This window comes from Semicossyphus pulcher, unplaced genomic scaffold (assembly GCF_022749685.1).
Source record: "Semicossyphus pulcher isolate SPU_LCO1_2020_fin unplaced genomic scaffold, fSemPul1.0.p SCAF_17, whole genome shotgun sequence".
Taxonomy (NCBI): domain Eukaryota; kingdom Metazoa; phylum Chordata; class Actinopteri; order Labriformes; family Labridae; genus Semicossyphus; species Semicossyphus pulcher.
Window position 1 is genome coordinate 12,593,478 of NW_027211681.1, and position 24,602 is coordinate 12,618,079.

Genomic DNA, 24,602 nt, shown 5'->3' on the forward strand with positions numbered 1-24,602 from the left:
GGTTATTCTGCCTATGCATTCAGTTCTGCAACTTCAGAAGTTGAAGAAAGCGTAAATACGCAGCAAAGTTAATACAGTGCAAAGCTCGAACATAAGTAAACTAATATGTGGTGTCTTCTTGGGATGGAGCATACATTAAGAAGAACAGTAAATATAAAGAGCAGCACAACAGATTTAATGTGAATCTGATGCCACACGTAACCATCAGTCTATTCTGTCATGTGTGGGGATATTATTCTCACACACGCACAAACACACAAACAAACAAACACACACACACACAGACATAAACGCACATTGGCAGACACAACACAGCTGAGTTCTTGTCATCGCTCAGCTGCTCCCCTCCTCAGTGCTGACCCCGTGTCGCCCTCTGTCAGCACGGACAGCGGGCATGACATTAGCTGACAGCACTGATTGCAATGCCCTTCAACTTTCGTGTGACTGAGACAAACACACACTCACACACACACACACACACACACACGCACGCACGCACGCACGCACGCACACACACACATACAGAAAAGCATGTACACTCACACATGCGTGCACACAGCTTGCGTGGATCATCTGTTGGCTCAGTGTTGCCAGCAGAGAGGAATCCCTTCACCTTACAGTGACACTTGGCCAGCTGTTTGGCTCATCACACACACACGCACACGCACACACACTAAGACACAAGACTGGACGGAGTGGCATAACACACCGAGGCATAATCTCACAGTACAATGAGAACAGACCAATGAGGAGGAGCGAGTAAGACTATAATATCTCTTTTTCTATACCCCATGAATGAGACACACATGCTGCACACACACACACAGCACACACACACACACACACAGAGCACACACACACACAGTATACAATCATAGACCTATAGGCAAAATGACAGATTTTAGCTCTGTACAAGCTCCGCGTGTTAGTGCTCATTTTGTGCTTTTGTGCGTCTAATAACACCCTGCTAAATTGCTCCTCGGGAGATCAATACAGTCATTTGGTATTGAACGGAATAGCTATATATCACCATGCACGGGGGAAACACACACACACACACACACACACACAAGCACACACATACAGTAAATTGCAAACACACACGTACAGCACTACAGATTCTGTTGATTGTTATGTACCGTGTGAGCAAAGCTGAGAAGGCTGACAGCTTTATACGAAGCAGGAAGGTTTCACTTTCGAGCTGTTTCATGTGCTTGACATTTTTGATATCACGATTCTAATTAGAATTTTTAATAATCTAAATAACCAGATGCTAATTTTGTAGACAGCGTACCTACATATTTGCTCTAAATGTCTGGTTTTGAGGACTGAGGAAGCAGCTCAGGCTCAGTGACGCAGCTGTGAACAAGCAGCAGCTCCCATCAAAGTTGTCTTCCTGTGTAACAACTCGACACTTCACTTTGATTAATGGCTGCAGTGGAATAAGTGCTCATGCTTCGTCCTACAGATGTCCTTGTGTTTCTAATTTTTATCCTGTCAACAGTGGATGAAAAAAAAAGAAAAGAAATTAAACTATGCCGTGTTAGTTTCAGATTGTGGTGCACCGTCGACAAATGCTTTACTTCACTATTTTTAAGCACTGCTGGTCTACTTAATTAACTTATTAAAACGTGAATATTCTGTAAATCATCTTAACAGAAAATAGATATTGTTGAAACATTAATAAGTGCGCTGCTCTCCCGCCCAACCTCACTCATGTATTCTCATCCTCCATGGCATTTCATTGTGTGTGTGTGTGTGTTCACTCTGAGAGCTCGTTGACTACATGCCAGCCACAAGACAAGAGAACCTTGGGTAATTGGACTCCTGTGTGGCCTTGCATGGCAGTGGATTTGTGTCTGGGATGGTTGCCATCCTAAGTGTGCGCGTGTGTGTGGTGGTGTGTGGGTCACATTGTGTATTACTGATGTCTATTTTGAGTCTCTGAACTGGGTCCTTTTTTGCATGTCAGCTTTTATACATTTACAGTAATGCTTTTATGTGTGGAGTTTAAACTACACTGTGTATGACTCGTTTCTGAATTATTCAAAAGTTGATCCACAATCCAACATTGATTTGCATCACTGGTTCTGATTTTCTATTTGGTTCGATAATGTCATTTACATCTGATTCGCTCACTTGCTCACTTTCCCATATTTAAAGGTGGGGTATCATGCTCATTTCAGGCTTCATACTTCACTCTGTGATACCTGTGCAGTAGCTTAGCATAATTTACAGTTCAAGAAAACTCATCATGTTTCTCACACTGGTGCTCTGTGCAGGCCCTCATACAGCCTCTGCCTGAAACGACTCAGTCAGCTCTGTCCCTTTAAGAAACCCCCCACCCCCTACAAGCCCTCATTCTTGAAGTAAGGGCTGTGTTCGAAATGCCTTACTATACCAGCAGTACGTACTGATTTGGTCAAAATGTAATATACAAACAAAAGCAGAATTTACAGTATGCCAAAAATACCAGGCTGTCGCACTGATTCACAAATGTATGCATCAGACCAGTCTACCTTGCCTACTGTGTCCTACAATGCAAAGCGCTGGAACGTCACAACGGCAGCAGCATTCCTGAAGAGCAGAAGGGGGCGCTGTAGCTAAAGAAGCAGCTTTTTGTGATCGGCAGGCTGTTGTTTACTTCCGCTTTCCAAAAACCGGAAACTGGCGCCTGGCGTTGCACACGGCAAAATTTAAACAGCTCTGTACATTTAATACTGCCAAACGCAGTATGCAGTATAGTACGTTGCAGGTATTATGTAGTATATAGTATCCAATTTTGAACACAGCAGACTGAGCTGAGAAGCCTGGGGATTACTCCAGCATACTTTTACCTACAGATTTGAAACTTCACCCACGTTTAGTCTGGACATCCAACATTGTAACATTATAAATATGTCTTAAAATGTGAAGCAGCATAATACCCCCTCTTTAATCTTAATTGTCAACCAGGCCTTTTTAAACTAGACTAGATTTTCAAAGCCACAATGTAAAATTTGACCTTTAAAATCGCTTTAAAGTTGTGTCTGCATATTGGTATGTGCATACTCGAATCTAACCTTGCAAAACTTTAACTCTTTGATTCAGTACTAAAAGTTTGCAATCTGAATTTCTATTGAGTACTTCATATAAAACTGTGCTTATGGAATGCTGAATATCACATAATCTTGGCATTCTGATATCGTCTCATCACAGACTGTAGGAGGAGGACGGGGAGACACAAATACAGATTCAGAACTTTCACTATTATTTCACACTTTATCGGGGTAATGCTAACACTTTAATCATCTACCATAACTATGCATCTTTTGTTTGATTGTTACAAGGACAGTGTGTGAGACAAGCAGCACATCCACATGTAGTCGTATGCCATTGGACTGACCTATACAAGCAGCCAGCAGGGTGTGGGTATTGCGCTAACCTCTAGCAGGGGGTGAATTTAATGGACAGATGTTTCAGTTGAGCTTTGTTATAATGTGTCATCCGGAGGTCAGGTATTCTGAGTTTCCTCAGCAAAATCTCCCTTCGGTATTTCTCAACAAAAGCGAGAAAAAATGCAATTATTTAAAGAGTAAACAAATCATTTTCTCTCTTGGCCGATATGTTGTTGATATGGTCGAATATCTGCCAAAAGAGAGGGATTAGAGGAAAAGGACGAGAGAAATGAGCTGCTGGTGGAAAACGAAGAAGCGCGGAGCTGCTGTTTTCTCAGCTGTTGGTACATAATCTGTTTTTCTTTCTTCGTTTCTCATTTTCGTCTTTCTCTTTTTTTCTTTTGAATCCAAATTAGCATCGCTGCAAACCCTTTCTCGCTGCCCTGATTCTCCCTGTTAGAACATACATGCAGACATATGTGGAGGCCCTGATAGACACCTGCAGGCAAACAAAAGGACAGACTGATCTACAGCGTCTTCTAATGAAAATGTATTATACATACTGTATTGTTGCTGGCCGTCCTCTGTGAATAACCAGAGATTGTATAGCCATCATAGTGAATCACTGCTTTTGATGTAACGCTGTGTGTGTATATAAAATGTGTGCGCTCGACTGAGTGTGTGTGTTACAAAGCACTTTTGGGGGTTTATGGGGATTTATTCATTAATACAAATGACAGGGCTTACTCCAAGCTAATACCCTCAAACAGTTGTCTTAAATGGGTTCTCTTTCACTCCTTGTTTCGAGGAGCTCAGCTTGCTTACGTTAGGTTTTCTTAAGTGTTCAGCCCTCGTGAGGTTTTTTAACAGGAGCCGGATTATTTACAGAGGTCTCCTCCTCTCCAAAACAAACAGGCATGGGAAATAAAACCAAGAAAAAAAACCCAAGTGAGGTGTTGTCACATTAAAAATAATTTTCTCTCTCGGTAGCTCCTCAACAGACAGGACGTCGGGCAGAGCTGCGAGCCGCTGCGAGCGTTAGCTCTGTCTCTGGGAGCGCGGCTTGTTTTCAGGTTTCTTCCTCGTGCAGGAGCAGAATTATCTGCTGAGTTAATATTGGATTGCAGTAATTATCTTCTTGGCCTCAACTATATTAAAGCAGGACATAAACTCCTTTACATTATTGAATTGTCACTATTACAATAATAACTTATACGAGGACATAAAGTAATGTTTAACTGAACTACCAGAGGAAATTAAAGAATACCTTGTGTTTCTCTTTAAGGGCCCCACATCGGCTCTTTAAACAGCCCCCCGGATGCTTCAGGCTGCCTCTGCACTCCAGGCAGAGAACACACTTAAAAATCCCATCAGACTATTTAATAATGTGCTACAAGGCTTCAGACCAAAGAGGGCGGCACACTTCTAAAACGCTTTGAAGCAGGGACCATTGCAGTTCTGATTTTAACAAACTAGAGGATAACTTTGCCTGCTACGGGTTAAACATATGTGTAGGCGTGCTTCGGAAACACTCAAAGGATATGGTTATAACTTTGACGTTTTTTTTAATGCTATACTCATATGTCCATGTGTACAACGATTAAAAGGTAAGAGATGGGGTCAAATTTCACACGAGCGTTCTCTGGAGTTGAGCTGGAGCTGTTATGTGACTTTTACAGAAACATAAAGACGGAACTGAATCTAAAGAGTCTGTTACTTTAAAAAATACCCTTTTCATCGGTCCAACTCAGAGTCTTAAATTAGCTTCAGCTGAACTTTAGAGGGTTTTTTTGCACACAGTGAGGACTGGGGATTTTGTCCCCCATCAATAAATCGTAATCACTTAAGGCATCTCTACACAGCCGGTATGGACAGGAGGAGCTGTCACAGAAACCTTAAAAAAAAGTGGATCTTACCTTTTAAGAAATGCAGTACAACTAAACACACTATTACTGTTTTATTGTATTTTTTATTTTAACTCTTGACCCTCTCACACTGACTCCTCTAACCACAGTCATGCCGAAACCACACGCTAAAATCATTGCTGAACAGTAGCAGCACGTTTGTTTACTCCTCACTTCGATCTCCTCCTCCGTCTGTTTTCACTGCTGTCTTATGTTGGTTAGCAGCTGCCAGCAGAGCTCCTGTTAGCGCTGCCTCTCAAATCTATCAAATAACCCTTTGGATAAGCAGCGCAGCCAGAGAGACTGCGGCGTGAACCTAGCATAGCGGGATGAAATTCACTTGGGGTACGAACTGCATTACAGGCTCCATTAGCCTTTGGCCTCATCTGTCATAGAAATGAGAGCTAAGTAAGAGCTAGCCGACCACTCACAGGTCAGATATCCAATAACAGGTCTGTCGGCACGGTAACAGAGAGGCCCTCAGACGATCAATGAGTTGAAACTGAGTCAAACAAGGATGAGATACTGGACGCAGTACGCCGCATGCTAAGCAATAATATCTCCTCTTTGGTTTGTGCTGCTGTGTGGGTGTGTGTACGCACACACAAGCATTTTCTTACAGCGAAGCACCTGCCTCACACACACACACACACACACACACACACAACCTCAATATGTGCGTTAATCTCTGATTCTCTCTCGCTCTGTCTCTCCCTCTCCACGCTTTGACCATCTGCTGTTGTTGATGTTGCTGCTGTAAGGTACAACAGCCAGGTCATTACACATTCAGCTCTTTTCATCCTGTTTGTTTGAATCGTGTTTCGCCTCGCGGCGCCTCCTGCTTTGACTTTGATTGAACTCGGCTTCACCCATAAGATGCTATCTGATCAACAAACACACTTTTAATTCAGCTCTCCGTCAAAACACAATTGTAGTTTTAATAGCTTTTTTTTTCTCTTCCCTCCTGGGAAAAAGATTTAGCTTTGATATGAGAAACTATTTCCTAAAGCAAGGGCAGATGTAAACAGAGATGGCCGTTTGATTATTTCACCTCAACTTGATGTGTTACTTTGTCATTTTTCAGCCTCATCTTTCTGAAGGACAGGCTGGTGCTCTTTATATTTGGGCAATTAATGCTAGGAGTTCCCTCAGCTGTGACTTCTGCACTTATTTTATGTTCAAACTGCTCTTCATGCCGAACTCCAGCTCCGGCCTCCTGTTGCAACCTGTTTCTCTCTCGTGTGTTGCTGTGAGGCTCAGCAGGTTGAGTGTAACAGCTCCAGGGTTAAGGGCTTTGATTGCTTTAAGGGGCATGCATTTTTAAAATGCTTACTTCTGTTGTTGAAAAGTTGCACAATTCTTTATAAATAAAAATCCATATTTCGTACTCGGGCCTCAGGGCTGTGGTTTGCACTTCTGCACTTTTCAAAGATGAGCTGTCAATCATACAGGATTTTCTGCTGATGAAGTTTAGACTCTGTGTCTGGAGCTCTTTGCCTATTCAGCTCTCACTGCTCATGCTAAACACTCAGTGTTTCTGCTGATGGGAATCTGTTGTTCAGCACTTGTTTTCAAGATGATTCCAGCAAACATCAGGTTACATTCGTAGACATTTAAGCCCTTTTAAAGTGACTCTCACTTCATGCCTTGTCCACTGGGGAACCGCTATACAACAAGACTACAGCCATGCTGGCGGCTCTGTGAGGCAGAGGCACAGCGCTGCTTTGCAGCACAGCTAACGTCTGCAGGCTCAAAACAACAAGTGTATTATTTACTATGTTTGCCCTCTAAGGCTAGCCTTAGCCTGTTAGCATGCTGACACTTACTAACAAGCACCCAACACAAAATGTAGCTGAGGCTGATGGGTTTAGTCTTGCAGGTATTTGGTCGTCGACGCAAGTATTACCAGCTTTATTGGCAACTGGATGTTGATGCATGGGGAAAGGTTGGGTTAAAAGTAAGGGGTTCACCAGAGTGATTAGAATTCATCATGAGTAGGAGGGGCATGCATGTCTAAGCCAAATGTAATGACATTAGTATTATTACGTCTCTGAAAACCACTAATGTGAAACTCACGTGGCACTGTAGAGATTTATGGGTTGACCAATTTCAGTAGTCATTCCCTGGGGTCTCTGTATGCCAGTACAACATGCCATAGCAATCCATCAGATAGTTTAGGCATTATTCATAGAATATTAAAGATGTAATTGTTAAAACATAATTAAACTTGTGAAATAGGCTTCAAACTTGGAGTCACATAAGCCACTTGCCATGCATACCTGCTCAGGTTTAGATGCTTTAAGATACTAAAAGGCCAGCGGCTGCTGAGCGAAACTATACATCATGTAATCATGTAAAACTAAATGCTGATCATTGTTAGTGGGTATTTATTTGGGCAATTTCAGTACAAAAGTATCATTATTAGGTTATTACAGTCTGTTAAATGTAGTGAAATGAGAATATAGCCAACCATCAATCTCGCAGTGTCACATGAAATATGCTGTAAAAAATGCTGATTGATTGATTGCTGCACAGCGGGAGTAATTAATGGCAACTGTAGGTTTTCACTCTCACTAATTTGTTGCTTCATGTGTCTGAACTGAACTCAGGTCTCTATTATTACCTCACTTACTGATAGAAACAGACTGGTTGTTTAGATATAGGCCATGTCCACACGTCCACGGGGATTTTTCTAAACGTAGCTTTTTCTCTGCGTTTCGGTCTTTCGTCCACACAAACGTCGTTTTAGGTCACTGAAAACGGATGTTTTGTAAAACTTTGGTGAAGACTTTTGGAAGCTCAGTTTCCGCGGAGATGTTGGCTCATGACGTCAGGCTGTGCGCAGCCATCTCCATGGTGACGTGTCACTAATGAGGCAACATTGCAAAATGACGAGAGTGACATAAACAGTGATGCTTAACAGGACTTTACACATATATGTACAGTTACTCGTCTATTATATTGACGAACAAAGGCGTCGGGACATTTGACTGGCCGCGATTCTTCTGTTTCTTCTTTGCATGACCGGGTTATATCGCCACCTGTTGGTGTGGCATTCTCATGACAGCATTTCTCTTGTGTTTTTGTGTTATGTTTGGACGGGGGGTTTTCATAGCCGTGCTTGTGTGGACAGGTTTTTTTGGAAACCAAGGAGGCAAAAAATACCCGTGTACGTGTGGTCATTGCCACACCTGAAAACTCTGGACAATCTTTACGTTACTTTAATACCAACAGAAAATAAGTATTGAGAACTTACACTTAATGTAAGCTCCCAGTTAAAGGGTAAAACAATATAAACAGCAGTTAATTCAAACCTTTATCAACCAAAAACCTTCACCTTCTCTTTGTAATTAATTTCTGTAAAAACAAAACTTAAATATTTTTGTCCGAGCGCTCTGGAGGCTGTGATGGCTCATCAGGCTAAAGTGCACGCACTATTTCTGGACTGTATCTTCTCTCTTCTCATTTCAGCATTTTGTTTTATTTGTGTTTGTGTTGCAGGTTCCTTGGTGTGCCTCCAGGCAGAGGCAGCTGCCCACTGACCGGCCCGCTCCCCTTTGACCTCATCTACACGGACTACCACGGCCTGCAGCAGATGAAGCAACACATGGGGCTCTCGCTCAGGAAACACAAGTAAGTGGACTTTCATTGTGTTTCTGTAGCTGTGCACATTTTTATTTGTGTGTGTCTGAGTGTGTGAGTGTGTCAGCAATTTTCCAGGCAGGTTGGTCGGTTTATTGCCTGTGTTTATGGATTAATTAGTGCTGGTACATGTCTCTGTCCAGATGTCTGACTGTAACTTATTCGGCTTGTTAAGTTCACACACAAACACACTCCTGCCTCCCTATAACCATCAATCTCCATCCAATTATGTTCCTTAAAACGCACAATATTTCAGATACTTGATGTGATGATCGTAACCATTATCCTTCACAAGAAAAGGAATAACATCACACATGGTAAAAGATTGGAGGGGTTTTCAAAGTGTGGCAAAGTGAGCGTCACCTGAGAGAACACAAACACAGCTGCACCCCACTCAAACAAAAAAGTAGTAATTACAATATATAAAGTAAACACCTTTATTTATTAAAACATCTTTTTTTTCTAGATCTCAAACATCTTTATCTTGACTTTTTAACAGCCCGACGTTCTCTCACATACACACTTAAGTTGTCGGCTATACTGTAACATTTAATAATTAATCCTTTTACTAAACTAAAAATAGACATAACTGCCAAACTAAAATCATACTTTGTAAGACCCATTTGTGCAATCTTACTGAAGTTAAATAGTCTTAAACATCAAAGTCAGTCGGACACCAAACAACATCATTAGTGCGCACTGATGATTGTCATACCATGTCTCAACATCATGCATAAAAACTGTTCATATATGCTTTTAGCAATAAACTAAATGCCAATATTGCTTTCTTATTACGCTCACCTCTACTCTAGTCTGCGTGAGCGGTTGATGCGGGGATGCACTTTAGAAATATATAAACACAGACCATCGATCCTCCATTGCTGTCTTGACCAGTACTTTCTCTTGATCTTGGTCAATGCGGAAAACCCGCACTCACGCCGGCAAGTGGAGCTGAAGGGGATAAGCACTTTTAAAGCCTTTTTGAAGAGATGTGGGCTCTCAGTCTTCACAGACCGCTTGGTCTCAAGATGACGCCGGGGTTTACACAGTCTCATACTGTCATTAGCTAGCACCTAGCCAGATGTTTATATTTTTTGGCTGACTGCCGGGGTCAGCCCTACACACTCTGTATGTGACTGACTGAGTGTGAGTAACGGTACTTTCAGAGGCATAGAGAGAGAGAGCTGCGACATCGCAATGGTGGATCATGGAGCATATTGGACCTCCACTGACGCGACTCTCTGTCTATACGACTCTGGATACTTTGTTGGGGAGTAGGCGGGGCTGCTCCTCCGCTGCTGCAGCACGCACCTGCTTTCAAACACGTTGTCATCGGCCTCATAAGGACAGTCCTTGTAACACATTGCCCACAAAAGCGCGCATTGATCTGATGCGGTCAGCCGTATACTAGGTTTGGACCTCGTCTTGTTTTTCCTGGTTTATCTTTTTCACGCTGCGCCTCCCCTGAAGTCATCGAGCGCCCCCCAGGGGAGGCCCGCCTCACACTTTGAACACCACTGCTTTAAAAAACCTCCACACAAACGCACCTGTTTACAATCAAACAGGACGACAGATATTAAACACAGATAGAAGAAGAGAAGTGAAGATAAAAGACATCTGTCTCATGAGAAAGAAGCGTGATTAGTGAGACGTTAAAAAGCAACGGGCTTATTTGTTGTGCTGTTACTAAAGTGTGGCTTTTGGCATTGCTACAAAGATGGAACAACTTGAAAAGTAGGCCATGACAGCCATGCGTCTGAGGCAACAAAACAGCAAAGTTATACCCCAAACCAGAATTTAGAGTAGTTTGAAAAAAAGAATCTGCTGCACAACCCCGCAGAGCACAGCAATACATGCCCATTATAACTTCAGAGGTCTGCCATGTTGTTGCCTCACAAACACATAAAACCGAAAGAGCAACTTGTGCCTGGTCCTCTCCAGCCCCTTAAAAACAGCATGCCGCCGCCCCCTTCTGTCCCTCTCTCATCTTTCCTGGTGCAATAAATTGGCATTTTTGTGTCCCCACTGCGTGTGGTGGAAGCAAATGGGATTTTGCTTTCCCTTTTGTTTTGCTCCAGCGTAAAGAAGCTACAATGTAAGAAAAAAAGAGGTGATGGCTTATGCAAGTAAAAGTGAAACAGAGGAATAAGCAAGGAGGAGATAAAAACAGTGAAGATGTGTGGAGAGATCACACAAAAGGAGAACGGAGAGAAAGGGAATACGCAAACATAGAGGAATGGAAGGTGTCTGGAGCACCACATATAAAGGGCTGCTCCATGTATTTTTAAAATCCAATTATGAGAGTGAGAGAAATGCATTATGGGGGGACTGGGGAGCTTTTTTCCCAGCACAAAACCTGTTTAGCCGTTTTTCTCTTCCTCACCATTTGTCTCCCACGCACACATCCACAAAATCCCACAGACAAGATGCCAGTCAGCCTGCAGTCTGCTGCAACTAATTGCCTGCTGAGGTCAGCGCTTCTCTGCTCCGTCATTACGGTGTGGAGTCTTGATTTCTACTTTCCCTAACACAATCTGACTCTCAGTGTTTGTAAGAGACGGGTCTTTTGTCCGCCCAGAAGCTTGCGGTCCATCTATATTGCTGAATGTTTCAGCGGTATAGATGGATGGAGGAACATCTATCTTCACTTCCACGCTTCGGGATGCACTTCAGTGGTATCAAGTACATGAAGAAGAATGCACAGGATGTTCAGGCTTTTTGCAGGATTCACACACATCAATAACTTGTAATGATCTGATTCGTCTTAGATTTCCCCTCGGGCATATTGGTTTTCATCCATTTATCTTAACCCAATATTCCACATTCCCTCAGAGGTTTACGAGAGGTCAATGGCACACCTATTCTCTCTCCCTCTCTCGCTCTCTCTCCCTCCCCTCATCAGGTTAGACCAGTGCAGTTGAGCCCTGTGTGCTGAAAGGCATCATTAATCAAGTGCTCTGAGCTTTGGGGCCCTTCAGCTCCCTTTAATTACTTTTGTTTTATGTTCCCACAGACATCCACATTCATTTATTATGTGCGGACAACACGGCGCTGTCCAGCCCAGTGTGCTGCTGCGTCCGTGTGATTGCATGTCGGCTTATGTATGCATGTGCGTGCATGTGCGCTGCTGTTAAAGATGCAAAAAGCCGATAGGATACAGTCTTAAATCACACCCATTCATCTGATAATTGGACTAGCTCATTGATTTCCCTCTGCATGCTGAATTTACTGCTCCGATAGAGGCGGGCTGGAGAAGTTATCCAGGGGACGACCTGCAAAACAACAACCAGAAAAAGTCCTTACTAAGACACAAGACAAGCTTTAGAGCCTGAACTTCCCTAGAGCTTCGGCTCTCTGGGGATACATCACCTGCTTCATTTAGCTAGCATAAGAGCAGGTTACATCGAGCTGTTCATGTATTTGCAAGAGGAATTGTTCCAAAAACCTTGATGACCATCTTTCTGCTTTTTAATTGAGTAGATATGCAAGACAGTAAAGGCGAATTTGAACTGCCTCAGAATGATCAGACATTACATACCTCTTAAGGCAGCTCAGTTATTCATGCATGCCATGATGTTTTCACATTTATCCGACTATGTTACTGTATAGAGCCAGGCTTCACAGCCAAAGCCCCTTGTTTTTTCCCCATCTAAAGATAAACCTGCTTTCAATACAAAATGTAACAGGTTTCACAGTATAAGAAACATACATGCTTAAACTGCTCTACTTTACAAAGTCTGTTGCAGACTAATGGTTGTAGCCTAGTGAGTAAGCTACAGCATCTGCTAAAGTAATGGAGAATAAATTATAGATGAAAGAGAGACTATTGTTCACACCGCTGCACTCTGAAACAAAAGAAGTCACTGAGAAAAACGAAGGTACGCCGCAAAATGTGAAAAATTAACTGCCCATTTTCTGTTTGTCTTGTGTATTATTTAACCTGCGTTTGAATGGCACTCTGTAATTGTACACGGCCTTTATTTTAACAGATTCTAATGCTTGAGGGTCACACCAGCTGCTGAACATTAACATCAGCACCATTGCGGAGGTGCAACAACAGTGTTAAAGATAATTACCCACACAGATGTCACTGCAATGCTGCAACAAATGTGCAGCCATAGATGAAATACTGAATCCTGGCAATTTCTTTAAATGTATTTAGCTTCTGGGACATCCTTAAACAAAGTCCAAAATACTAAATTATTAATATTTTACTGATTAAAGCTCCTGTGAGGAGTTTTTTAAAGGTTATGAAACAGACCGAAATTAATTACGATGCCTCGATATGAGCTACAAAAGCAAACCAGACCATCAGCGACAAGATTGATTATTTCTATACAGTTATTTTAAATGCTTGAAACCGCTGGCGGGGGGTAGGTGTCAGAGGAAGCGATTAACTGCACGCTGCCTTTGTTTAGATTTTCCAGGGCAAACATTTTAAGTGATACATATGACTGTTAAAAAAAGTAGGGTGAGAATTTTAGTTAAAAACCACCACTTAAGCATGAACAGGACAAAACCAGCAAAGAGATCAGAGGTACAGCTTTGTCCACAGGGGGCGCCACAATCAACACAAACCGAAAGTTCCTCACAGGAGCTTTAAAGGGAAGCAGGAGGAGATTCTTCTTAAAAGAATTCTATCAGACACACATGAAAAAAGCAGATTGTCTGAAGAGCAAAGGACATCGTGATAGAGCCCCGGCAAGAACACAAGTCAACCTTGGTCTGTCATTCAAAGGATGGAGAGAATTGCAGGATTTGAAAGGATTCAAAACTGAGTCTCAGTCAAATCCTCCTGGTATTTAATATGTTCAATTACTTGTACTGAAATACTGTGCATGAGTTGTCCCTAGGCATCTCCTCTCCTTCTCCCTCATTAAAAAAAAAAAAGACTCTGCATAGGCCCCGCCCACTATGCAGATTTCAAACCGCCCCCTCCGCCGCGAAAAAACACGTCTCTGCCATCGTTTAGTGGCAACTTGTTGAAACTCAGCTAGCTTGAAATGAAGTAATTAGTAGTAGTAACGTTAACGTTAGTAGTCAGCAGTGAGTTTGCAAAAATTAAGCTGACGCTTACAGCTGGCTCGCGCATCGCTGAAATGGTTGCCATAGGTTACACATAATGATATGCATAGCGTCACCCCGTCCATTAACGGGATTGGCTCCTTAGGTTTGTGACGTCTCAAACCTGCCAATCTGAAAACGTGTCGTTCAGCCTGTCCTTGGTACACTGCAGTTTAAAAGCAGACAGGCCCAGCCATGGAGATGACTGCTGATGATGTCCCTGATATGTCTTGTCGCACATGAGAAACACCACATGGAGATGTTTACCAGGTTAAACACTTGATTTTCATTGGAGGGGGTCTTTAATCGTACATAGCCACAGATACGTCACCTCATTAATACGCATTCAGTAAACAACTGTCTTTATAAAAGAAAATATAGGCTGCCTCAATTCCAAAAGTGTGTGCGCTGGCCAGATCAAGATCTTTGCAACACCTGACGTACAACATTTGTCCACAGGGGCTGCAAAAAGAAACTCAAAGTAAGCCCCTTAAAGTTGCCCCAGTGTGTTTAGTTCCCTGTCAGGAAAATATGTAGTAGGTGTAACAAATAATATCAGGAGTCTAATGTCTGGTGTCCCCTCTTATCCGGGGTGTCTGCCTGTGTCGTCTATCTGATGCTCTCAGTGCTGTAAATCCCCAGACTTTCACCCTCCCCACTGAGTTCTAATGGGACAGCAGCTCCGTCCGGCTCCTAGCCTGTGTTTGCAATCACTGGCTTATTCCAGTTATTATTGGCTACACAGGTGAACAGCGCAGGAAATATAACCGGACTCTCAGAATCAGAATCCTCTATGCTGCACGGAGTCTTTGAGCTGTCCCTCAAACTGCAGAGCCTTTTTTTTAATCAATCACCTTAATGTAATGATGTCATCGAACAGCGTCTCCTATATGTTTGGGGAGCTGATAACGTGTCGCACACCATTCTATCTTAAAGTTTCACAGGTGTACTCGTAACTCTTTGGAGAGTAAGTTGATCTGAGGAATTATCACAATGTGCATCTACATTTTAACAGCTAAAAAGATTCTGCCTGAGATCAGCATGAAGCTAATGCATTCTACAAGTAACGCACGATAACCAAAACACCTTCAATTCAAGTTTAAAGTTACTGTTTTGTTGCCTGACAATATGCAGGTCCTTCTTATTTCCCGTGGCTAAAGCAGAAAGTGTGGGTGACAACACACCAGCGTGCCATCTTCCCCTCACCCCGGAGGACTGTTGAGCCTCGCTGAGCAGCCGTTTAACCCAGATTAGCCCCATACTCTGATCCCCCGATAGATATTCAGCTCAGCTTCTCCTCTGCTTATCCCCTCTTCTCCCACTCCTTCCTCTCCCCTTCCTGCGGGACCTCTTATCTGTGGGCGGAAACATTTTCCTGGTTTCAGCGCTGGCGATATGCGATAGCGCAGGTTTGGAGTGAGGAAAGGAAAGGAGATATGGCAGAGACAAGTGAAACTAACATTTGTCATTAATAATTCATTGTCAGCTTTCTGTGACCCTGACAAACAGACGCACAACATTTTCCAGACAGTCTCATCCTGAGTGCCTCAGAACAAGTCTGCACGGATAAGCGCATGCTTTTTTGTCTCTTTGTTGCTGATAAGCCCGTTTTTATAAGCTCCTTTCAGAGATGTATCGCTGCAGATATTTACAGATAAATCTGAGGTGTGTCAAGCAAGATTGGAGTGTCACCTTGTCTCGAACGCGACTGAAATGCCCTTAGAAGAATATATTTATGATCTGCATTAAAGCTCGTGAAAAAACAATCACCCAAGACCCTGTCAGCAAAACCCAATGCATTGTAAGTGGGCGATGCAACGGACCGACAATACATAGTTAGAGGAGTTCTGCAGAGTTCGAATACAGCGCTGTTTACATTACATAGGTCATTCAAAAGGACAAGTGCCTCCAATGTAGAAAAACATGACATCTCACCCGTGTATTTCCAGAGCAGCAATATTACAAGAATGTAATAATACATAGCTTTATAGCTGTCAGCTTCTCAGAATCAGAGTACAGGGGCATTTATTTCCTGAACTCGCCATTTGCACCAATGTTCAACAAGTATACAGAGAGAAATCCATCATGGAACAGACGGGGAAAGCAATTTCTCCACTGTGAGCGGCTCCAACAGACCGTAAAACGGAATAACAACCAGACATGTTGTATTTGACAAAGGAGTTAACCTGTGTGGTCAGAAGACTCTTGAGGGACGGCTACGGCTGTTTGTTTAGCTATGCGACTTTTACTGTAAAGTTTGAGCTCCAAAAATGTGACCTGTGAAAAGAAGAACAACACAGATACTTACAGTTTAATCACATAATATTCTCAAAAACTCTCTCAGACTCAGAAGTGTCTAATAATTACGGCACAGTCCAAAGACTATGCTAATGTAGTCAGATCATTTAATTTTCATATTATTTAAAAGCAACATCTTCTAGTCCTATTATTTTAGTTTGTGAACAATAATTACAATAAATATTAATTACAGGAAGACTTGCTGAGGGAAAGTGGTTACACTGAAAGGGCAATGCATTTAAATTCAGCATTATACACGACAGTAGCCTCTTTCACGCTGCCAGTTCAAGGCTGGATTTTTCGCCTCTGATATGTTTCGTCTTCTATGTAAAGGGCACGGAGGTGGCATGGTGGGCTGAGCCGGCATCGGAGATAGTAGCGACTTTAAGCAGCGACGGCTGAGGGATGGCTACAGCGCCGGTGAAACATTCTAACAGGTTGCCGTTGTGGTAGACATCTAATGTCACTAAGCAACGGTTTGTTCCTGACTGCTGCTGGCAACGGATAATATAACATACAGGGAAAAGGGTCCAAGTAGCTGGTATATTTAACAAATGGAACTTTTTTAGCCATCCCTTCAACCGTCCCTGGTAACAGGCGAAACAGCGTCAGTGTAGACAGCAGAGCTGGCAGTGCGGAACAGCACACTGTGTGTGTATGTGAAGCTTGCGCTGTTTGCTAAAACATCGCGCGCCTTTTGCTTCTGTAACGCTGGGCCGCTTTGTTGAACACACACTGGGGGCGGCTTCACGCCGGCGTTGCTTGGTCCAATTTAAAATGGCAAAGGTGGCATGACGGCGGAGCTTCGTTACCGCGTTGTGGTGAATTGCAGTGTAACAACGGCTCGTGTTAGCTTGTGAGAATAGAGACTGTGGACAGATACAGGCCAGTGGTGTCCAAGGAAACAGCTGAGCTACTTTTACATGAAGAATGTCATCAGACCATCTGAGTCTGTCTCTTTGATTCTTTCACGCACACACATATAGAAACACACACACACACACACACACACACACACAGTTATCTGCCAGGAAAGCGCCTGAGAGCTGAGGAAGTGGACTCCACCACCTTTAGCTCTTGTTAATCCCCCTGAGCTCACAGACCGGGCAGATTGAACACACTCACTGTTACAGACAATGACATCGTGAGCTTTATGTGTGTGTGTAACTGCAGCAGTGTGTTTTAGAGTGCACATACATGTGTGTGTATCTGTATGACTGTATGATTGCTCTGCCCTGATGTACAGCCTCAGTGCTATTCTACTTTTGTATGCTACTTTTCAGTCCTTTCATTTTCACGTCAACCCCCCCCACACTGCATTTGGCAACTTAATTGCTGGTTGTTGATATTTTTTTGTCTTTTACTGCTTTGTTACTTTTTTCTTTTTGACAAACCTGCAGATATGCACTGTTATTTGTGCCTTTGTGATGTGTGATTTAACCATTTTGTGCTATTAGTCCTTAAGCCTATCATTATCATTAAGCCTCTCATGACAGTTTGAGACACAGCGATTTTCACCGCTCAGGGCCAGATGAACGAACTTTTTGAAAGACAAACTTTTGCTGCTCCTTACATTCAGCTTGTGATGAAGGGGAGGATCCTTCATGTATATCCTGCAAGTAAAGCACAGATCAGATTTGTCTGTGGTCATAGTCAAGCTCAGTAGATTCAGTGTAGAGTTAATGAAAAGTCTACTTTTCTGACGGATTTTGAAACAATATCTAATTGCGATTATTTTGACTTATATTGCGATTTCGATATGATTTGCGATATAACATAACATAATTGTTGTCATTTTAAAATGATTATGGTTTGTTTTCTGTACCAAACAAAGATATTTGACTCTTCCGTCTGTGTATGACGTGTAGGACAGAACATATTTGAATTAAAATGTTTTTTGACAAACATTTCACCTTAAATAAATTTTGCGCCTCCTGCGATTTGAAAGTTGCAGCAGGTCGTATTGCGATTTCGATTAATTGTTCAGCCCAACAATAAATGCAAAAAAAAAAAGTTTAAAATCTTCATGTAAACGAGAGAGAGAGAGAGAACCAGTGATGTACAGGAAATACAAACTATCTTAATGTTAATTATATGGCCGTCCTAAAATGAGTGAAGGAAGACATGATGAAAGTGCAGTATTTTCATTGATGTAGTTTCCTTACAGTTTGTGCTAACACAAAACAATTGCATACATTTTCATAGCAGTTATTTTAACCGAACTCTATTAAGTATTTACAAGCAGTATATCAACACTAACTAGTAGTTTAAAATGCTTTCAAACATATAAACTGACATTTAAAATGCTTCTTAGTGTTTTTGTCATCAATCATAACTCGATATTAAAACAACAAATATGTTATTTGTTGTTGGATAAAGTATTTATCATCTTGCAATTTACATATACAAATTAATCACCACTACTGATTAACTGCTAATTACTTATTATCAACCATATCGCCATGATACACACCGTGTGTGTTTGATTTTCAAGTACAAAAACTTAACCATCCACAATAAGTGAAAGGTGTTCATAGTGTACATAGTGTATATATGTATTATTAATAATATTATTATTATATGTTTGTTGTCTGTTTGTCTTTCCTTTTTTTATCCATTACTTGTTTTACCCTGTTCTTTACTTTGAGCTGCTGTAACAAGTGAATTTCCCCCAATGGGGGATCAATAACTTATCTTATCACACGCAGGATTAAAGTATAAATGTGTTCAACTCATCTGATATGATTATAACTTACATCATCAATGTCATCACTCATGTCATATTTAGTGACAACAAAGACATGACGAGGCTGATTCATTGAAGAGTGTTGTTATTAGTGATGAACAATGTATGGTGTTTATGTAAAGCTGCCTGTGGTTAAAAACAAGCTGGTGGACCCTGTTGTTTAAAAGTACTTGTGTGTTGTGCCTTCACAGATGTCACATCCGGGTGATTGACACATTTGGGACGGAGCCAGCTTACAATCACGAGGAGTACGCGACGCTGCACGGCTACCGCACCAACTGGGGCTACTGGAACCTCAACGCCAGGCAGTACATGACCATGTTCCGTAAGACCGAAAGCACCACACTCATCTTCTTTAATAACACTGTCAGAATACGAGTGGTTCACAGACATGATAATATTGATTTATAAATCACATTAAAAATAGGATGCACAAACATTTTACTTTCATATCCTGTCAAACATTTGAATTTTTATTACTTCAAAAGTTCAAAACTGACACTCTATCTGTCACACACACACACACACACACACACACACACACACACACACACACACACACACACACACACAGATCTGTCATCAGCTTTGACAACCATTCTTAAAATGATAAAATGACTCCAATTCAATGTTTTCACTCTCTCTGACAGGTGTGGCTGCCTGTCCACATTAATTTGGACTAATGTGTCTAATGCAGCTATTTTCAGCACCACCCGGCTTCTAACGTCCCTTCAAGCTGAATCTTTTCTTCATTTCGCTGCTTTCCTTTCTCTGTTTCATGCTACACAATGTGACCGGCTGTGTTCAGAGCCCGCGCTGTCGACTGTCTCTTCACTGCTCCTGACTAAAACATTGACTACTTAACTCTCTTCTGCTCTCATATTCACTCTTCAACAGTGTCATGCCCTTTCAGCTATAGTTGGCACTCAACAGCAGGGTCATTATAATATCAGTATGCGTGCTGCTGTAGACGCCAACATTTCACACCATCCTAAGCTCAAATGACTGATTCAACCTTTATAAATTGCTTCGTACTTGTCAGAGAGCAGCAGGAGCCAAAATGTATTGCTTTTATTTAATATACAAGAATGCTGAAGTGCCGAAAATACACACTGGCATGACCTGGGAGGATCCACAAATAGCTGTAAACTCATGACTACTGTTGGTTTTGATAATGTCAACTCTTCAGTATACCTGAGGAGAACTATCTCCCAGCAGCTTGCCTTTATGATAATCACTATTTGTAGTACTTAGGGAGCCATAAACACATTGACTTAGCCATTAGACGTCAGCATGCAAGGATGTAGTGCTCGTTTTCTGTCTTTCCCTTCTGGCTCTTACTCACAATTAAACTTTCTTTCTCTCTCTCTGTGTTTTGTACGTCTTTCCTGCCTTTCCTTACTACTTACCCGCTACTCACAAACGCACGCATTCAGCTCACACACCTGACAACTCATTCATGGGCTTCGTTTCGGAGGAGCTGAACGAGACGGAGAAGAGAAGCATCCAGCAGAACAAAGTCAACAACATGGCTGTGGTGTACGGGAAAGAGGCCAGCATGTGGAAGGTACAGACGACAAGTCAAATATATGTTTCCATGCACAAAATACAACCGCTTCCTGAAGGTCAACAACGTAGATACAGTAAATAGAAACACAAATGTACACATATGAGGGCTGCACAATATATCGTTTAACAATCGCAATTGCGTAAAAGCAAAATTACAATAGTGAGTGGTGTTATGAGACGCACTTTAAACAATTTTTTTAAAATCTAAAAAGTGGCCTGCGTCCTCTATACTGGTACGACCAATACACCAGTATAAAATGCAAGGAGAGGTATTTTATTGTGTTACGGTATTTCACCCAGAAAATGGCGCTATAATCAAGCTAAAGCTTCCTTATGGACACGCATCGTCATGATCGCCAGCGCAGATGCCATCCTCACAACAATCACTGCTAGCTAGCAGGATGCAAACAGGTGTTAGGCTGTAATTTGTGTGTGTTTCAAATGAAAATATATTGAAATAGTGTTGAAATATCCTGTATAAACATTTTTATTCATAAATAGCTAAAAAAAACCTTTTTTCCCCCTGGGATACGACCAAAAACAGACTGCGTCTTATATTCCGGTGCGATTTATATTCCAGATTTTACGGTGAGTTACGTGAGGTGGCTTTTCAGTGTGTGTGTATTCCCGTTATCAACAGCACCTCGTCCTGGTGCTCGTTAACGCCGTGGCTGCGTATACAGTCTGGTAACGGAGTGGCGTGCTGTGGAGTATTTGCTTTAAGCGGCCACACCTGCCACACACACACTGGGGAGAGGATGTGTGTACCAACAGGAAGTAGGAGACGACGAGCTTCAAAAAGTTATTCTCACGGGGCTGATCACCCTGATTAAACACATATTTGAACCTGTTAGAAATAGTAGATGACAAACCTTAACAACTGCAGCCCACACGTATGTTTGTATTTATGTTTAAAGAAACAAGCTTCACCTGAACTATCTCTACTTTTTCATGTGGGTGTCAGAGACGCTGAACCAAGTCTGGTAAAAGTAAAAGAGGGGCTTTTGTTTTGTTAGAAGAAAATAGACTTGAAGTCCCAAATCATAAAATGCATGATTGTTAATTGTTTACATGGACATGAAAACACACTGAATATATCTGGTATAATCTCCAGTATCACAATAATTATTGCAGAACAAAATGTTAGTGCAATGTCAGCTTTTTCCATAGCACATACAGTATATAATCACGTGCACATACACATATGTTCATGCACACATATATGCATATGCGTACAGTAACAAGCACTTCGAACACATACATGTAATGCATGGATCCAGATGTTTAATGCCTGCATGCATACATGAAAAAAATCCCACAAACATACAACATGTTATGTCTTTTAATAGACCAGTGTGCACCACAGGTTAAATCAGAATCCCTCACACTGCAGTCTTTTTCAGTGTTTACACATGCAGACACACATGCCCGCACACACACACACACACACACACACACACAACACCCCCCACAAAAGACTGCAGAGTTAACAGAAAAATCCAATGACAGCATTTTGCACACCCCGCTGTTTGCACCATTACAGCTCAGCTTCATGTGGCTCTCTATACACAATTGTTCAGCTTTAATTTACAGGCAATTTTCCCCTCCAAAGCTGTCTGCTTGTTCCTGTGCATACTGCGGAGGGGCACAGTGGTGCTTCTATTGTGAAAATGATTATAAAGACGTTGTTTGCTGCCATTACTTTCCACATTCAGTCCGTACAATTCCCTGGATTTCTTTCTAGCTTTGGCTTGTGAAAGAGGCAAACAAAAGTAGAATACACTTATTTTCAAAGCCCGGGGAAAAGGCAAAAAATGATTGTGTCTTTCTGTTTTCCTCTTTTGTTGTTTTGTTGTTAATCTACAATTTTTTCTGACTTTTTTGCTCTCTCTCTCTTTCTTTCTTTCTGTCCGTGTTTGGTGGTGAATCACGTTGGCTGCTCATTAGCTTCAGGTAAGAGCCTGTTACTTTTACAACATACACCCTTTCGCAGTTTATGCATATGCAAAAATGTTACTCTGAGCTGTGCCTTGTAACACACATGAGCATTTACGCAAGCACAGTATTGTCAAGGTTGGATGCTGGAAAATGATTTATGAGAAGCTACTTGTCACAAATTCACAAGCACACTCAAATGCACCACAGCATTCACACAGACCACCATCACTCCTGAAGAGGTTGATGTATAACAGTGATTATCTGTTTATCCTCTTACTTGTCAGAATACACAAGGACTGGTTAAGCTTTTGATGGATGGAATTTTGAGTTGTACCAAGACAATTCTGTTTCTTAAAAAATGTAAAATAACTTTGATTACTACGGTCCTCCTTAACAACTCCTGACTCCTGTGTGCTGGCCGTCGAATAAATACATGTATGATAAACACTGAAAAAACTAACGAGCTATGGCAAGCACAGTATACCTGCTACTTAGTGCTAAAAATATATCAATACAATAATACTAGAATTTAACTCACTGAAAAGCCGATGCTCAGACTTCCTGCACGGCCAAAGAGTTCCATCAATCACACAGAGAGCCAGATTATGTCATGGAAAAATCCCCTAAAAGGCTCCAACAATACAAACAAGGTCAGGTTCAGTTCAGCGGCTGTGTTGACGTCTAGCCGACAGTCAGCAGTATCCACTAGGGATCGGCATTTCAAGAAATTCCCTAACTCAATTGCCTATAACAGAAAATACTAAATGTTTTTTTCCTAATCAAATCTGGATTCTTAAATGTTTTCACAGCCACAACCTCTTAAACACAAAGACAATAAAGAAAAACAAAGATATGGGAGTTGCACGAGTAAACACAGCTGAGCCTCTGAAATAAACACAAACAACAGAGCCTTGCTGTAGTGCTGTGTGCCGTCCCTATTTAATACCAGTGTCATATCGATCAAATTCAACGTGATCAAACAAAATCTTAACGACCAATAATCGATCATTTATTAACCATTACCCATCCCTTGTATCCACCTGTCACTCAAGTTACCCGGCTCCTATAAATTAAGGCTTAAAGGGAAACTAAACCCAGAGTTTCAGCTGAAGTGCATCTACCCTGGACACCCAAGACACGCCCACTCACTCCTTTGCGTCGTCACCATCAGCCGCAACACCATTCAGGCTATGCGCCACACACAAACATCATAAACACACACACACTGATTAGCAAGTTTAGCTAGGTTATTTAGCCGAAAGGCTCCAACAACACAAACACGGTGAAGTTAAGTTCAGTGGCTCAACTTCAGACAGCCAGCAATCTACTCCTGTCACTCAAGTGACCCAGCTCCTATAATTTAAGACTTAATTTAAACAGGTGAGTTATAAAAAATATCACGCCCTTACAGTTATCTTGAATAGTAAAGTTTGCTATTTCTAACAAAAGCGTTTTTTGTACCATTTTTTGTAAACATGTTTATTTCTGCTGTAAAAATGGTCTTTTTCCCATCTGCTGTAATGTTAAACTGCAGTTTTTGCTTCAGCATTGGCTTCATTTTTTAACACTGCTGCTTGCTCACACCTCATTTATAGCTGTTATTCCATTATACAAAATGAAAACATGCTGTTTCCTGCCTCTGTTTAACTCTAATGTTCCAAAATTCTCAAGCACCATGTGGCATATGAGAGCAGAAAGCTCGACAGGCGTAGCAACAGTTCAGCTGATGTGTTTTCTTTTCATCATCGACCATTCTCACATGCCATGCACATTGAACTCAACATGTTGGTGTACTGCAAACAATTTCCTTAAATCTACATTACAAGAAATGAGGGGAGGGATAAAACCCAGCACAGCAGAACGTACTTATTACCAGCTCTAATCCCAGGCATGGTGAGATAGAGAGAGAGAGAGAAAGTGATAGCTGCAAGTGCAAGTTATGGGATCTGCTCTCCTACTGGCCTGTGTTTCTCCTTCTGCTAATTCCTGTTGTCTGTTGCACTTAGCGCTTGAGCTAATCTCGTAATTGGCTGGGAAAATCCTCACAGAGGAAGCTATCGATTG

General features: G+C 41.8%; 1 protein-coding gene across 1 annotated transcript in view; it reads left to right on the top strand.

Annotated features, from left to right (window-relative positions):
* Positions 1-24,602, top strand: part of LOC138595098 (alpha-1,6-mannosylglycoprotein 6-beta-N-acetylglucosaminyltransferase B-like) — a 124,275-nt gene that overhangs the window by 88,997 nt on the left and 10,676 nt on the right. The window contains exons 9-12 of the mRNA XM_069666420.1: positions 8,783-8,914; positions 19,223-19,356; positions 20,468-20,598; positions 22,548-22,553. Of these exons, the coding sequence (XP_069522521.1) occupies positions 8,783-8,914; positions 19,223-19,356; positions 20,468-20,598; positions 22,548-22,553 (403 nt within the window). The remainder of the gene's footprint in view (positions 1-8,782; positions 8,915-19,222; positions 19,357-20,467; positions 20,599-22,547; positions 22,554-24,602) is intronic.